This window comes from Pimephales promelas, chromosome 10 (genome assembly GCF_988280905.1).
Source record: "Pimephales promelas chromosome 10, fPimPro1.hap1.1, whole genome shotgun sequence".
Taxonomy (NCBI): Eukaryota; Metazoa; Chordata; class Actinopteri; order Cypriniformes; family Leuciscidae; genus Pimephales; species Pimephales promelas.
This window is the reverse complement of record NC_142778.1, coordinates 33,697,675-33,715,682: the sequence shown is the minus strand read 5'-3', so window position 1 is coordinate 33,715,682 and position 18,008 is coordinate 33,697,675. Positions and strand designations below refer to the sequence as shown.

Sequence of the window (18,008 nt, the reverse complement as noted above, 5' to 3'; positions counted from 1 at the left end):
TGCCTGTCAGTTCCCTCCTACAGCGGGCACATGCGACTCTTGGCACCACTGAACGTACAACATCAACATGGCGATCAGAAGAAGAGATCCCCATGTGAGCGAGCCTGCTCTGAACAAAATATTTTTGCCAGTTTCATAAAGAGTCTGGAGAGTCAGATGTGGGACAAGAAGAGACGTGACTCACCAAGGGCTTCATTTTTGTGCCAATGAATATCATTAGCTATCACAGCTTCTCTAATCAGTCTCCGGGAATATTCTCCTCAAGCCCTGTGCCGAGCTTCCTCCGCCCCCTTGACAACCCTCATTTTCATTTAGACTGTGCCAGCACTAATGCATAAATTTTGAATTCCTTTTATTAAGAGGCTTGATTAAATCACCCAGGGAAAGTGGCTGTTTTGCATGCAGGCTGTTGTACTTGATTCTGATGGCAGAGCCTTAACCTTTGTCTGGGTTCTTCTTTTGAGACGTAAATAATGTAGACACAACTGAACATCAGCTCGAGGCTTGAATGCCCTACATGACTTTTTAAATCGGAACAGATTTTACAGCACTAGGACACAGCTGCTGACAGGCCATCATATCCTAAACTAGAGGTTTTCCAACTGGGTCACAGGAATTATTTTTGCATTCAAATAAATATCAAAATAAATAATTTCAAAACAATTCACATTTTAATAAAGTGAATAAAATAAAATAAAATTTCGAATAACAAAAATATGATCTTAATAAACTAAAAACAAGCTATAGAAATAGATTAAAATTAATTATAAGTTACATGAAAGTAGATAAAAACAAATAATACAAATTTAAATGAAATATTGGCATCAGACTGATTATATATGGGGGGTCCATGTCATCAGAGTGATTATATATGGGGGTCTGTGTCATCAGAGAGTGATTATATATGGGGGTCTGTGTCATCAGAGTGATTATATATGGGGGTCCGTGGCATCAGAGTGATTATATATGGGGGTCTGTGTCATCAGAGTGATTATATATGGGGGTCCGATTCATCAGAGTGATTATATATGGGGGTCTGTGTCATCAGAGAGTGATTATATATGGGGGTCTGTGTCATCAGAGTGATTATATATGGGGGTCCGATTCATCAGAGTGATTATATATGGGGGTCTGTGTCATCAGAGTGATTATATATGGGGGTCCGTGGCATCAGAGTGATTATATATGGGGGTCCGTGTCATCATAGTGCTTATATATGGGGGTCCGATTCATCAGAGTGATTATATATGGGGGTCCGTGGCATCAGAGTGATTATATATGGGGGTCCCTCACATCAGAGTGATTATATATGGGGGTCCGTGTCATCAGAGTGATTATATCTATCTATCTATCTATCTATCTATCTATCTATCTATCTATCTATCTATCTATCTATCTATCTATCTATCTATCTATCTATCTATAAAATCACAGACTAGGCTTTCAAGTCATTCCAAACTCACAAAAATATGCACATTTTGTCTAGGAGAGCATGACAACAACAGCATCAATTCCAAACTGCAAACCAAGACAAAAAAAAAAAAAAAAAAAAAGAGCAAAACTTGAGTACACTTTAAAAAAAATCACTATGAAATTGCAAGTAAACGTTAACGCATTGAATAAAAAGTTTGAAGTAAAAATACTGAAATAGTGTCTCTAAACTAAGGCTGGAAGTTGTAAATAAAACAGATTATTGGAGTACGTTTTACAAGTAAATACCATTGCATGCTAACTCCAAAATTCCCAATCAGTCCAATTAACTGCTGAAAACAAAAGTAAGTTAGAGTAAGTCAGTGCTGAAGAAAATGTAAGCGGGCTGTAAGTCTCCTTTATACTGTAGCACATTTTACCCCCATTAGCAACTGAAATACACCAAAAGGAAGCACAAAATCACCCTAAAGTGGCAATGAATTAGCATTGTCAATCATTATCATTAGTCATCTGTTCTAATATCAGAATACAGCAACAAAATAAGACACAGAGAAATAATGAGATGTCCCAGATGCCAAACAAAGCTCAGTTGTGGCATTGAAAGTGGATTACACACAATTGTTTGTATCATTAGCATGTAATCGCCGTTTCCAAAGTTTCCCCGTTGACATTTTGCAATTGTTAGCCATTAAAGCAAAAATGATAAGCAAAAGGCCACAGTACCCACATCACCATTGTTCATGACAGAGGCAAAAATATGAAGCAATATTGAGAAATGTTCTGTGACGAAGACTTAAAGGGATAGTTGACCCAAAAATGAAAATTCTGTCATCATTTACTCAGCCTCAAGTTGTTTCTGTCTTCTGCCGAACACAAAAGAAGATATTTTGAAGAATGTGTGTTACCAAACAGTTGATGGACCCCATTGACTTCCATAGTATTATACTATGGTTAATGGGGTCCATCAACTTTGGTTTCTGACATTCTTCAAAATATCTTCTTTTGTGTTCACCAGAAGAAAGAAACAACTTGAATTTTCAAAATTTTCGTTTTTGGGTTAACTATCCCTTTAAATCTAAAAGAAAGATAAGTGCTAACATGATAGCAAAACTATAATGTTAATGTTTTAGATGATGAAACTGACAGAAAGTTATTTAATCATCCAGCAAAAACATCCTTCTTTATGCTTCATTAATGTTCGGCTCATCTTTTTTCTTTTAATCTATAACTTTCTTCTACGCTTCTCAGACTAAAACAGTGGGCTGATGGGTAATCATATTATTCTAAAGACTTTGGATTGAAAAATGTTGTTACTGTGAGTAGTGTGTATTGTGAACTAATGACAGCAAAACTGCCAAGAGGGAGCATACAATATGCATACATTAGATAGCAAATGAGTCTGCAGTGAATAAACAGAGAGAGATGACATCTGCTTAGCATAGGGAGAAAAACGACAGCCACTGAAAACACTTTATCGCCGCAAATACGGTTATAACGCTGCAAATTTGATGGGCCGGGGCCAATAGTAAGGTCATGAATGACAGGTTTATGTGGATTAATTGAATAATTTGCAGCAGAGATTTCTATTTAAATTCCAAAAAAGGAAAGTGAGAATATGGATCAGATTGCATAGGGTATAGTACAACACTTCACATTAGTTCACCTCAAAATCAAAATTCTGTCAGTAATTACTGTATTTTCATGTTGTTCCAAACAATCTTAAAAAATAAAGCATCCAAAAAGGGGGTTATCACAATCATGCAATAGACTATTGGTTCTATAATAAAGCACCTTCTGTTTAAAGGAATGTTTCCATGGAGGTCACTAAACCATGGATGCAAATAAAGAACTTACATATATATATATATATATATATATTTTTTTTTTTTTTCTGATAAAGGATTCTCGCTGCTTTCTTTTATGCAAAGAGAAGTGGACAAGACAAGCAACTCTCAAAATATAAACACTAATAACAGGCTTACCATAGTGAATTGATGATGCGTTGTTTTTGCTCTCGGGGTCCCCCTACAGTTGGGAAACAGTATTGTCATCTACTACTGTCGTAAAATCTGTCATGGTTACACTCATAAATATCTATGGTTACACTAGGGAATACACAGTGCATTTGTTGACAATCGATACCTCCGAACTCTTCAGAAGGAAGTTCTCACATCTTGGCCAGACTCCAATGTTGCGTGTGAAATGTCTTCATCCCAGGTGTATTGGCATATATTTCAGCATGTCTTAAGAATATAGTTTCATGGGCTTTCAAAAGCCATGAAAAGATCGCGTAACTCACGTTTAGAAGCCAGCGTCTTTCTTATGCGCCAGAGAAACATGGGCGCCGCCATCTTTAGAATATTGTCTTTGAACTTCTGTTTTTGCGGTCGCTCTGTATATCTCTATGTCATTTCTGTCCAGGAGTAATTCGCTTTTAAGTGGATTTACTTAATATAAAGTTGACGAAATTTATCATGAGGATTGTATTGTTTAAAGCAGATATCTTAACAAATGTCAGTAAAGCGGGAAGATTTTAAAACGAGCCGTTCATGATAAATAGGCAAGATCACTGTGAAAATACATACCGGAAGACAAAAGACAACGAGCGCAATGCTGAAAAGGGGCGGGGCTACATACGGGCTACTGTTTTACATAATGGTTATGATAATTCAATTCAATTTGTGTGGTAGATAATAGCCATGTCGTCAATATTATAATATCAAGCTACCATAGATGAATCTGCCAATTTGAAAAATCGATTTGCATTATAGCCTGAGGACACTTTCACCAAAAATAAATAACAAACATGGCTATCAGCCTGCAGACATAGGATAGTTATCCTGACCGATTATTTTGTCCGTCTAATCATGTATTATTTACTTGCAAGAATGTAGCCACTACCAAACTCAGTAATCAGTATAATTTCACGTCTCGAGCTGGCGCGAGTGTGTTAAGCGCCCTCAGAAGATAGCAATGCAGTCTACAATGGATGCAGCGAGGGACGAAGCACATTACCAACAGTAAACTGAACACACGCGCGCTCTGTTTCTGACGCACTTCACATTTGGTTTTACTCGTTGCTTCAGCCATGACAACATACAGAGGTAAACAAAAACAAAAAAAAAACCGCTCGTTGTGCTCTCGCGATGGAATTTGAGGAAGTGGAGAAAGTGACGTATGCCGTAAAGCAGTCGAATTTTGTAGTTCTTTTTGTACTCGGGTTCCTACCCGCTCCCCGAAGTTACAGAGTGCCAGTAAAAGCGATACAGACCACGTCAGACTATGGCAGACCTGTCATTCAACCTATTGTGAGTCGATGTACCATCTCAAGGGTTTTGGAAAAATATTATTAAGGTTGAAAAAACGACTTAGTGCTAGCTACTTATTTACTTATTTTGAACCAAAAAGAGGGTTAGATTGAACATTTCTCAGGCCATCACTGTTGGATAACAAGCTCATTTATGGATTTAATAAGCATCTTAACAGTCTCCAAGGCAATGGTATCACACACACACACACATACACACAGAGAGCAGGTAAACACTTTTTCCAACTCTCCTCCTCCACACGTCCATCAACAAAATGAGTTCAGACAGGCAGGCGACAGATGAGACTCAAAAAAAGGAAGATATTAGGAGTAACCATTAAATGGGGGGGGGGGCTGTCAGGATTTGCTAAATGGCCAAAGCCAGTGCACAGGCCCGGATGCGCACAACACATTTGTCAGAAGTGATAATGTGCAGGTATGCAAAAGTAATGCTAATCATGTTATCTTCTACACAGTGGAGAAACTGTCATGTGGCTGAACAGTGATAAAGTAGCAGTACAGACTCCGCATTTACATTCAAACCACAGAGGTATAAATGTGAGGGGGAAAAAAATCCTGATTCAACAAAATCTTTCACCTACTTTAAAGCGGAAACATGGACATTCATTTCAGTTATCAGCAGAGTCAGCTAATGCCCGACTCAAACTGTGGAGATACTGCAAAACCAGAGACCCTTAAGCCGGAAGGTACACACTGATGGCCTTGCCCATCACTTAACACTGAACTATGATGATAGACACGTGCCTGACACTGGCTTTAGTCATGAAATCTCGTGTGTTGCTGAGTAGTTCACTCAATGAGTTTTAAACCCTGCTCGGTTTGATTATTTGTGCTTGTTGGAATCAATTAAAATGAGAGTGGCAATTAAATTCCATTTATTTTTAATTTCTCAGTATAAACTGAACTATGCACAGCATATGGAGTATTTCCATTAATGTTAAATAATATCAAGAATAGTATTAACCATATTTGAAATGTCACCAACCATTTATTCTAATTGATATGTTAAAAAATTATTTTTTATATGTTTCTAAGTGTCTAATGCTCAACAAGGCAGCATTATTTGATAAAAAGATACAGTATTATTATAATTTGAAATACCCATTTTCGGTTTGAATGCTTTTTAAAATATAATTTATTCCTGCGATGCAAAGCTGAATTTTGAGCAACCTCACTCCAGTCACAGGAACATAATTTATTTAATAATTTATATCTTTTTGTAACAATGTAAAAGTATTCAATGCATCCTGGCTGAATAAAAGTTTAATTTCTTTGAAATAAAATCCAGGATCCAATTATGTCCAGGAACATACACTCTAAACAATGCTGGGTTGTTGTAGCCCTCAAACCGTATTCACTTTATAGCCCTTAATCCTGTAATTGTGGACAAATGTGGGCACAGAGGACTCAGGTGTGATCCTAATTTTTATTTATTATAAAAATTATATCACTGTCTCCGATAAAGTTTTGTCTATCCATTTATGGTATTTTTTGGGGGTTATTTTTGAATTTATTTACTTCAAAAAGTACCATATTTTATATGTAAATTATGCTTATTTTTTAACTACATTAAAATATCATTCCAATAAGTTCTTAGAGCTAAAACCTAAAGATGAAGTGACTTTGCTGTCACCTGGTGTCTTATTTTGGTTTATTTTAGAATGCTCTAAATTACAGCTTTTCCCATTCATTTTTTATGGGTGCCCATTTTTGACCCAAATACAAAATTAAGGAGTTTTTTTTCTTCACCCACGTAACATTTTAACAAAAAATTTTGTGTTCAGGAGGCAAACTTAGGAAAAGTAGCCAAGTCTTGTACCGCTCAGATCAAGGGAAGTATTTTTAAAAAATAAATCAAAACTATTTTGCCCACATTTGTCCAGAATACGGTTTTAGGGTTCACCCAAAATTGGGTAAAATATGGATCAACCTAAATGTTGGGTTAAAAATGTCATTTAAAACTTCAACTTTCAACTGTACATTTTTTTTAATAACATTTTTAAACCAACATTTGAGTTTGTCCATATTTGTTTGTCCACACCCCAAAATCATGGTGACAATTCAATTCAAATTCCAACTCATTGATTGGCTCATTCATAAATTGTGAATTTCGCTCAAACATGAGCCAAATTATATTTTTAAATAAACTGGACAAGGAAGGACTCACAAAGGAAATGTATTAAATAATAATAATAATATCAGTACCCAAGGACGCCAAGGTGTGCAAGCTTTAAAGTTCACTTACAGTGAGTGTGTCATTGACTACAGCTCTAAATCTCACAGTATGAGTCAGTGAGTATGCAGGCAACCAACATACGAAAACAGGAAGTCCAGCGGGGCGTTCCGGCAGGATGAGGAAGAGGCCATCAGGTGGAGGTGACTGTGCTGATGTGGAAGAGGAAGGTCTGGGACTGGGGAAAAGAGCACACAAAGGATGCAGAAGACATTTATGAGCCAATGTTCTGTTGCATTTACTTTCAGACCTCTATTCATAAAAGCTGACATATTAAATTAAAACATTTGCTACTATATGCAACTACATCCTGTGGATCTACAAATCTCACTCATTTGAAAAGCAATGCAGATTTGCAAACTGTATATAGGAAGACAAAAAAAAATAGATAAAGGAAAGGAAAATAGCAGCATTTACATTATTTATTGGATATGGAAGTGAAAAACAGAATTTGGGTCATGGATTTAGAACATATGCAAAAGCAAACCACCAGCTTGCATTCAGACGCTGTCAATGTAACTTCGGCCCCAGGATTCCTGGCAACGGTTCTGGGGTCACACAGCCAAGAGGTTTCTTCAGTTCTCTCAGTGGGACCGCAGAGGTTCGTAGATGAGAACAACTCATCTCTTCTGGGAATCTGACAATATTTTATTAACCACAAATAACATGCATAACCATTTCGTTACAAATACATCAGAAGAAATCCAAAATTATGTATATTGACTGTAATTTTTTATATCTTTGCTAGATAAAAGAATGATTAGGCTATAAAACACAATGATTACCAATTTGACGTGAAAACATCAAGCAAATGATTCAAGTTCAATATGTTTATATACTGTAGTAACCTGCGCCTAGCAGAACATCCCTGATGATCCTGGAGCAAACTTTCAATTAACCAATCAGATTTGAGTTTACTTAGTCCGGGTTGAGTTTACAACCAGGGTTAGTTACTTCAACATATATCATTTTAATCTGAGTTTATGGATAACTTATTAGGTTAGGACTACATTTTCGGAGCAGTTGGGAACCTCACTGTTAGATTTGCAAGATCTCGTTTACCAATAGCGCCCTCTTCTGGTTACAGCTGTCAATGCAGCTCTCGGCAGCAAGAACGAAGAGAGTTCTTTCTGAAAATGCCATTTTAATTAGAAATTAATACTTTTAATTACTTGGTAACAATAAGTCTTTACTGACACATAAACTTGAGATAAAAAGCTGTTATTTTTAACTTTCTGTTTATCAAAGAATCCTGAAAACAAATGTTTCTCTACAAAAAAATATGAATATTTTCAACACTGATTCTTGAGCAGCAAATCAGCAATGATTTCTGGATGATCACGTGACTGAAGACTGGAGTAATGATGCAGTTTTGCCATCACTATAATCCAAAATATATTAAAATAGAAAACGGTCATTATAAAATGTAGTAATTTTACTGTTACTGTAATTTTGAACAAATAAATGCAGCCTAGGTGAGCAAGATTCAAAAACATTTTTAAAAAAAACCTTATTGACCCTTACAGTACAAAGTACAACTTGAATCTTTTTCTGAGTCAATTTGTTCGTTTCGTTCGTGAATGAATCAACTCAGAAAAAGATTTGTTCATTTTGATGAACGAGTTTGAACAGAACGTGCGTCACAGAACAGAGCATGACGACCATTTGTGCTTATAAAACTTATACTTTGTTATTTATTTATTAAATGAGCGATCGTTTCGCTTGATAAGACCCTTATTCATCATCTGGAATCGTTTAAAGCCCTTTGAACAGTTTGCACTGAAACCGTCTTATGGACCTTAAACCGTTTGGTTCCCAATGAAGTCCATTATATGGAGAAAAATCCTGGAATGTTTATCAAAAACCTTAATTTCTTTTCGACTGAAGAAAGAAAGACATGGACATCTTGGATGACATGGGGGTGAGTAAATTATCAGCAAAGGTCTTTCAGTGTTGCATTCAAACTGAAATAAAGATAAATAAAAGACACACAGATCAGAACGAAACGCATGTTGTGTCAAAATTTTCTTTTAATTCAACTCTTAACTATTGCATAGACATGTTTCATAACTACTGAATCAGCTGGTAAAACCCAATACAGAAACATGGCTTCCCAGGTAAACATTACATTATGTATAAGAAAGTAGAAAAAGCCCTTCACTTTACCTCAGAAATACATTATTATCCCAATGTTATGGAAGCTTGTTTCCACCACAGAATAAAAACAAAACAAAACAAAACGTAATTCGGATTTATCTCCCAATTCTGACTATTCTTCTCGCAATTGCGAGGTATAAACTTAAAATTCGGAGAAATAAAGTCGCAATTGCGAGATATAAAGTCTAAAGTCAAATTCTTCTCCCAATTCTGACACTTTCATGCGAGTTTTTCCCACACAAGCTTCCGGAACACGTTGGTATGTTTTCAGATTAAAAAAAAAAACAAGCTCTTAAATATCTAAACTAGAGTTCTACAGGAGGACAGCATCATGACAAGATACAAATAAAGACGTTTGACAAAAAAATCTTGAAAGATTTAAATTATTGTAAAGGACTGATTTAGGAAACAAAGATTTTTTTTTTCTCAAAAAGCAACAAAGTGTTGCAGACAACGGCCGGGTCATTCCCTTCTCTTATCTACTCAGACGAAGCTTCGCTAAAACACTAAACAGCCCATATTATTCCTCAGAAACGCCTTCGAATTTTGATATAAACAAACCCAGGCTTCCTCAATTCAAAAAGCTGACCAGTTTACATCAGCGTCACACGAAGTAATAAAACTATAGAAGCAAAAATATCAAAAAGAAGAAAGTCAAAAGATATTAAAAAGCCTGGCACAGTTTTGGTTCAGCTGAAATGGGTCAGTAACGTCACATCTGGTGCTGCAGGATCTGTATATAACGCCTGCTTATCGACATACTTGCACAGATGTTTTACCCACACCAGCACAGCGTGAGGAACTGTGGGATATACACACAACCTAAATCCACATACACACCCTGATCCACAGAGCGAAGTAGGCCGACTCGCATGTGAACCAAACGAAACTACTCCAATCTAGCCTTCAGTCTTGACATTGCTCAACCGCAGCCATCTTTACCCAGACTCCACCCTGAGTGACCCAACCCGGCTAATAACACAGGCAGAAAACACATCATTAAGTGCTGAGAAGAACGAACCTCACCGAAGTATGTCATTCCTATTGATATATATACACACAGCTGAACTGAAAGTACACAATTCTCATTATAAAAGGTCAAAAAAACAGATTTCCCCGTGTTTTATACTAGTATTTTAAAAGTAGCTCTTTCCATTTCAATTCAAACTCTCTATTCACTAAAGTGCTCTCACATTCAACTAACGATGAAAACCATAAACGTAACAGTATAGCAATGCAAGAGTGAGATACCAAATATAAAGCCGTTTAGGCCTTGCAGAGCACTAACAAGACAAAGATCTACATATCACTAGTTTCTCGAAAAGAAAAAGATGCAACAAAACGTTGATCCTAAACAGCGTGATGTTTCAATGTTTAAAGGGGCTAATAAAGTGAAAAGAGTGATTTGTGTGTGTGGCCTGTTTTGTTCCAGTTGTCCTGCTGGTCGGTAACACTGTCACTGAAGGGGGGTTTGCTCTCAGTATTTGGGTACTTTGGTGTAATCCTCCTGTTGGACGCTCTTGCACAGGCACATGGACAGGATCATCCCTAAAAGCTGGAGTAAGCAGAATAGACAGAGATCACAATCTGGTCCCCCACCTCTCTCATACACACGTGTACAAGCTAATTTGTGCTCAAAGTTTAAGTTTTATAAGCTCAAATGAACAAATCTTTTCCAGAGTCAACTCGTTCATTTGTTTGTTGAATGAACCAGATGATACGAAAAAAGATTCGTTCATTTTGATGAACAAGTTCGAACGGGAGAGTCACGAACGCACATCACAGAACAGAGCAAGGCGAGCATTTGAGCTTATAAAACTTAAACTTTGTTATTAATTTATTAAATGAGAGCTCGTTTCGCTTGTTAAGACCCTTATTCAACGTCTGGAATCGTTTAAAGCCCTTTGAACAGTTTGCAGTTTGCACTGAAACTGTCTTTTGGACCGTGAACCGTTTGGTTCCCATTGAAGTCCATTATATGGAGAAAAATACTGGAATATTTTCATCAAAAACCTTAATTTCTTTTCAACTGAAGAAAGAATGACATGGACATCTTGGATGACATGGGGGCGAGTAAATTATCAGCAAAAGTTTTTTTTTAACCCTCAGGCGCTCTTCGTTTCGGAGTCACACTTGTTATCCTCCCGGTCAAATTTCCTCCATCCCAGTAAAACCAATGCAATTTATTTTTGTTCTATAATATTTATTCTTTGTAATTTAGTATTTTGAGACAATTTGATTGAATTTATTAATATTTATGCTATATTTATGGTCTATTTTGCCATGGAAAAGTATACATATTTTTCTATATATATATTATTTTTTTTCAAAAAATTATTAATGCAGTATTTTAGTTTAATATAGAGTCTAGGCCTTCAAAAAAAAAAAATTTGAAAAAAAATGAGCACCATCTGGTTACAGTGTAGAGAAAAAGCGTAGTATCATGGTGTAACCACTAGATGGCATGTACAGCTCTCTATGGAGAAGCATGTGAATTCCCCAGACGTTTATGAACAATTTTTTTTGTTTTGTTTTTTTGTGAATTTGAATATATAGTTGAATATATATATAGTATATAGTTCATATATATAAAATATTTTTATTTTAAAAAAATTTAAAAAAAAATAAATAAATACAAATTTGTGAATTTTTGTGTTTTTGTCAATTTCCCATTCATTTCCTATGGGGGTCATTTTTGACCAAAGACCACAAGTGTGACTATTTTTTTAAGACCACTTAGCATGCTCAATTTTTTTTTTGTGTGTACACATACATAATGCCATAAAAGTCACATTCCAATGAAGTGATTTTTAAAAATTCAAAACATACTTTTTGTAATCAAAATGTATTGGTGTGTATGTGTATAAAAGTGTGTTTGTATGTGTGTGTGGGTGGGTGGGTTTGTCTGTTTTGCACTCTAGATGTTGTAGACTGTCACCCCTTTCCTGCGGTGTACTTTTTTTTAGAATTGTGGTCGATTTGTAGATGCACGTACAAAAATTCAGAGAATTTTTTTTTGTCAATTTCCCATTAATTTCCTATGGGTCGGTCATTTTTGACCAAAGACCACAAGTGTGACTATTTTTTTACGACCACTTAGCTTGCTCGGATCATGACCTCAATTTTTTTTGTATTCACATACATAATGCCATAAAAGTCACCAAGTTTCATAACATTGCGATGAAGCCGTGATTTTTAGAAATTCAAAACAGAACATTTTTCGGTCCGAAATGACCGAAGAGCACCTGAGGGTTAAAAGTGAACAACTCCTGTAATGAAAGACACAGAATAATCATGAATTGGGAATGCATTTCACAAGATTTCACGCTTTCTAGATTTACCTCAATCACTGCTATTCCGACACAGACTCCCAGAATAACTCCACTGTTCCTCAGGAGCCAGTCCTCCACACTAGATACACAACCCTGCCAACAGGGAATGGAGACAAATGAAATAAGCAGAACAACTGGGAAAAGAGTGAAACGAGATATGCATGGTTTGGAAATGATCCTAAACAGACAGAGCTCTGCAAAGATAACACCAGGAGAGACAAACTCAACATGCCAAACTCAAGCTAGGCCAACAGTCAGTGGTCTCGTTTACAGGAAACTACATTTTGATTTACAGAAAACACTTTGTTCGATTATTCAAACAACTGGACTTTGTATATGCTACTAATATGTATCCAAATGAATTCATGTTGGCATAATGGAAAACATTCAGAATTCACATTTAAATGCAAGTATATGAGGTCTGAAAACCAGCCTGGTCTTCGAGACCTAATGAGAAGAAGCACAACCTGTACCAGAGTCATGAATCAATTCATGTTTAATAAAGAGTGCCAAATAGGAACTGAATGGGGGCTCGAAAATATTAGCATGGACTGAATGGTTAGCAGGGTAATGTCCAGTTTACAAAGGAAACCCATTTATTGCATTAATAGCAAAAGGAAGGGAGAGAATGCGGCACAGATGGACTGGCAGTATGAAACCCAAACGCCAGTTTTGAGAGAGCCTTAGCTATTGGGTTCAACACCAGAATCATGAAAGTTTACATTGGATTTGTCAATGTGTGCAGTAAAGCTGTATGTCTGTACCGTAGTGAAGACGGGCCAATCAGAGGACAGATGCGGACACAGGCCTGTTTCCCTCATATCCGTGCCACTGAGGGATCCATTTCTGCAGGAACATGGATACCAGTTCTGAGAATTGTTCGGACTCTTCATCAACACGTTCTCCGTCCAGTTAGATGGTCCAGTCCAACCACAGCACTTCATCTGTGAGAGACAGAAAAAAAAGCAGGAAATAAATTTTACACTACAGTAACACCACCACAAATGGTATAAAAAAACCTTAAATGAAAATAACCATTAAAATGAGTAGTTCACTTTGATTTTTTTTTTTTTACTTTTTTAAACTTTATAAAAACTTTTGCTGATAATTTACATCCAAGATGTCCACATCTTTCTTTCTTCAGTCGAAAAGAAATTAAGATTTTTGATGAAAACATTCCAGGATTTTCTCCATATAATGGACTTCATTGGGAACCAAATGGTTGCAGTGCAGCTTCAAAGGGCGAAAATGAACAAATCTTTTTTCGAGTCATTTGGTTAATTCAACGAACGAAATGACTCGAAAAAGGATTCGTTCATTTTGATGAACGAGTTCGAACAGGAAAGTCACGAACGCGCATCACAGAACAGAGCAAGGTGAGCATTTGTGCTTATAAAACTTATTTATTTTTGAAATGAGCGATCGTTTTGCTAGATAAGACCCTTATTCATTGTCTGGTGTCGTTTAAAGCCCTTTGAAGCTGCACTGAAACTCTCATTTGGACTTGAACCGTTTGGTTCCCATTGAAGTCCATTATATGGAGAAAATTTTGGAATGTTTTCATCAAAAACCTTCATTTCTTTTCGACTGAAGAAAGAAAGACATGGACATCTTGGATGACATGGGGGTGAGTAAATTATCAGCAAAAGTTTTTTTAAACAGAGAGATAAAAAAGCCACATTAAAATCCTAGTGACTTAATCTTGTGCTTTTAAGATATTAAAGAGATATTACTGTAAACTTCTCTGTAGGGGAATGTTGGAAAAAATAACAGTGATTAAGGAAATGGCAGACAATAGCTGAAGGAAAACCGTGCGCTCACCGTTCTCTGGAGATAATCCCAGGCATGCTCAGTTGTCTTGTTTTCCCCGGTGTAGTTCACCATAATTTTGTTCACAATAGTGGACATCTCTTGTCTCAGCTAAAAATAAGCAAATGGAGAAACGTTAGGATGGATCTGCGATTCAAACTTTCCTGTGAACAGGATGACACCCATGAGAATAACATGATATTTCAACAATCAACATTCATTCCAACTGTTGGGTTCCAGACGTAAAAACTTATTATTAATGAACTTATGAACTTATTATTGCTTCATTGTTATTAATTTGATTGTGCTGTTCGCAATGCCTCATGGGATTGTAATTTTTTCCCTTAAAGTACACACAGTGTCTTTTTCATCCAATTTATATATGAAGAGTTCAGATGCAAAAGCCTCTAAATGCCATTTGAAATTTTCCTCTTTAATGATGATTTTTATCAAACTTGTATATTTAAGTTCAGTAATTTCACTTAAATAACAATTAATAGGTAATTATCATTGCCATTTAAGTGAAATCACTAAACTTAAATATACAAACTTGATAAAAATGATCATTCTAGAAGAAAATTTCAAATGGCACTTAGAGGCTTTTGCATCTGAACTCTTCATATATATATATATATATATATATATATATATACTGTTCCTTTTGATACATTTTATGCATCTTTGCTGAATAAAAGTTCTCTTACAGCCCAAACTTTTGTAAAATTTTTGAACATCATACGTTACATACGTATAATATACACATTAAGTGATAAAACTGACATAATTTTAAAAACCACCCTTTACTATTTCAACAATGTATACCAGGGCTGCACGATATTGGTAAAAAAAAAAATGGCATTGCGATATTTTATATTTCCGCGATAAATATTGCGATATTAGAAGAATTTCCCCAGATGACTTGAATAGCTCTATTTGGAAAGAATGAATCATTCTAGAATGACTGGGGCGGTTTTGTCATGGAGTAAAACCGCATAGAAACTAATATTAATTGAATGTTTACTAATGTCGTTAACAGGTTATGTTAACAGGATGCTGCACATTAGTGGTGGTTGAGGAGATTCCCCTTCTATTTAAAGCACTCTGAGTGCAGAGAAAGCGCTATATAAATGTAATGAATTATTATTATTAACGTAGTTAACTAGACTTTTACACAATCCTTGCGATGTGACTATCGTGGTGTTTAGTCGATGTTTAATTGATGCATCGTGCAGCCCTAATGTATACATTCACGTCGAAAACCTTTCAACACCAAATCACAGTTGAAGTGAACTTTATATTGTGTAGAGCTTGTTTGAAGTTGGTGTGTGTGTAGGCGTGGTGGTGCAAAACGCTATGAGGGGGCTACAGCAACGATCATCTAAAAGAGAAAAAACTCTGCTCATGCAGATAGTGTGTGTGAGACGCTGTGAACCTCGCCCTGTTCTGGGAACACACTCGCCATGCCCTGTGGTGAAGTATAGAGAGAAAACAGAGCATGCCCAAGCACAGACTCCAATTACCTATAGCTAAAAGTCAAATATCTATGCATGTCTAAAAACATGCACACAGAAACACAGTAAGTTAAGCATTAGGCATGAGCTTATGGCTGTGGTTAGGTCTGGTGCTACTTAACTAAAACTGATTTAAGAAAGCCTGACTAAGCACAAGTTGCATTAGAGGATGTATATCTCCTTCCTAACACTATAGAATGGCTGATAAGATGAAGTGCAGCTCCTGTTGTTTATTAATCATCTCAAAGCCATTTGGTGTGAAATGTTTGTGTGTTTCCCGTTCCTGGAGAGGGCGCTGTTGTCGAAAAGTCTCACACGAGAGAGTGAGTAAAGTCAGTGGAATCACCCACATTTTATCAAACACGCCTCCTGTTTTTGTTACGCACGGAAACATCTCGTCAAGCCACACACACCATTTAATGTGAAAGGCGAATATTGTGGAGCGGAAAGTGATTTATTCCACTTCCTAATTCATTAGAATGGAGGAAGTGGAACTATAGTAGTAAACGGTCAAAAGATTTCCACAGCTACTTAATTTCAAATCCCAGTTTCTAAACCATCTGTTAACTTTCCTGTTGTCACCCAACACCACGGGTTAAGAGATTACAGTATAGTTCCCAGCTGACTAGAAAAAGTGTTGCAAGCTTGTGACGCCATTGCAGGAAACATGCTAACATCAGAAACCCCATCAAGCACATATTCATTCTGTTAGGTAATTTAGGACAAATGTAAGAAATATGTAATAATTAACACTGTTCCAGATTAACTAAATCAGAAGTTTGCACATCAGACTAGTGTTGGAGAAGCTACTTTTGAATGCTAATCATAATTTAAACTACAGTAAAGCCACTTCTTTTAAAACGATAGCTACACCACGGGCTATTTACAAAGTATAGCTAATACACTAAAGCTATTTAAGGTACTAAAATCTTTTTAAACATAACTATCAGATTACTATTTTTTTAAGCAAAATAGTGTGTAGTATATCTCAATTAGATAATTAGATCAATTATATATATATATATATATATATATATATATATATTAGGAATATTATTATAATATATATATATATATATATATATATATATATTTTATATTATATGGTATACCACTCCAATATATATATATTATAATATATATATATATTAGGGCTCCAAAATAAAAGTCTGTGTTTACATAATATATTTGTGTGTGCTGTATATAATTATTTTGTATAAACACACACATGCATGTATACATTTACGAAAATGTGTTATTCATATATAAAATATTTATATTTATATAATATAGATTTTGTATTTACATATATATATATATATATATATACAGAATTTAAGCGCAAATAATTCTTAAACATATACATGCATATGTATTTATTTATACAACATAATTATACACAGCACACACAAATATATTATGTAAACACAGACTTTTATTTTGGATGTGATTAATCGCAATTAATTTTTGCACAGCCCTAATATATATATATTATATAATATAATAATATAATAATATTACGTGTTAGTGTGAAAGTGTTGCGTTCCACGTGTGTGTGTGGCGTTTTGTTATTCTGTGTATATTGATGTGTTTATCACCTGTTAGTCGTTATGCTGCTCATTACTCTCTCTCTGTCTCTATCGCCTGATCTCTGCCTATAGGTTGCTGGGATTGGCCGAGTCGGACGCCATTCATCCGTAAGGCGGGGCTTGGTGACTAATTGGAGATCGTCCCAGCTGGTTAAAAGGATGTTGCGTTCATTGTCCCAGTGTCTCTCCTTTGTTGTAGCTTATGGTAGAAAACTCTGTTCTCTCTTTGTAAAGTGATTTGAGGTCACTAGCGGAATGAGAGTTGCATTATGTGCTTTATGCGACATGTTTATCTATTTTTGAATGGGTGATATTCATTCGTGTTGTTAGCTTTTGTTTGCTTTTCGGGGAAAAGAACATAGGCAAGTATATCGCGATATACATTGTACCCGTAGCAGATAATTGTTAGAAACACCAGGTAAGAAGTGAGCGCCACCCGTTGTATTTTTGTTTTATTAGATAGTGAGTTAGGGTGCCGGATGCACCGAAGATTTCGGTTTATTTTCTACATTTTTCTTTGGTTAGATTAGGTTAGATGTAAGGAGTGTTTTGTTATCTTGTGTTCTTTCTTTTGGCGCCACTTTTGTTCTTTTCCTTTTTATTGTTTGTTGGTTTTAT

General features: G+C 35.8%; 1 protein-coding gene across 1 annotated transcript in view; it reads right to left on the bottom strand.

Moving 5' to 3' along the window:
• Positions 1-10,459: 10,459 nt before the first annotated feature.
• The window catches only part of cd82b (CD82 molecule b), a 28,259-nt gene continuing 20,710 nt past the window's right edge, over positions 10,460-18,008 (bottom strand). The window contains exons 6-9 of the mRNA XM_039684049.2: positions 14,303-14,401; positions 13,246-13,425; positions 12,491-12,574; positions 10,460-10,704 (exon numbers count right to left, since the gene is read on the bottom strand). Coding sequence (XP_039539983.1) covers positions 10,627-10,704; positions 12,491-12,574; positions 13,246-13,425; positions 14,303-14,401 — 441 coding nt within the window. The 3' untranslated portion in view covers positions 10,460-10,626. The remainder of the gene's footprint in view (positions 10,705-12,490; positions 12,575-13,245; positions 13,426-14,302; positions 14,402-18,008) is intronic.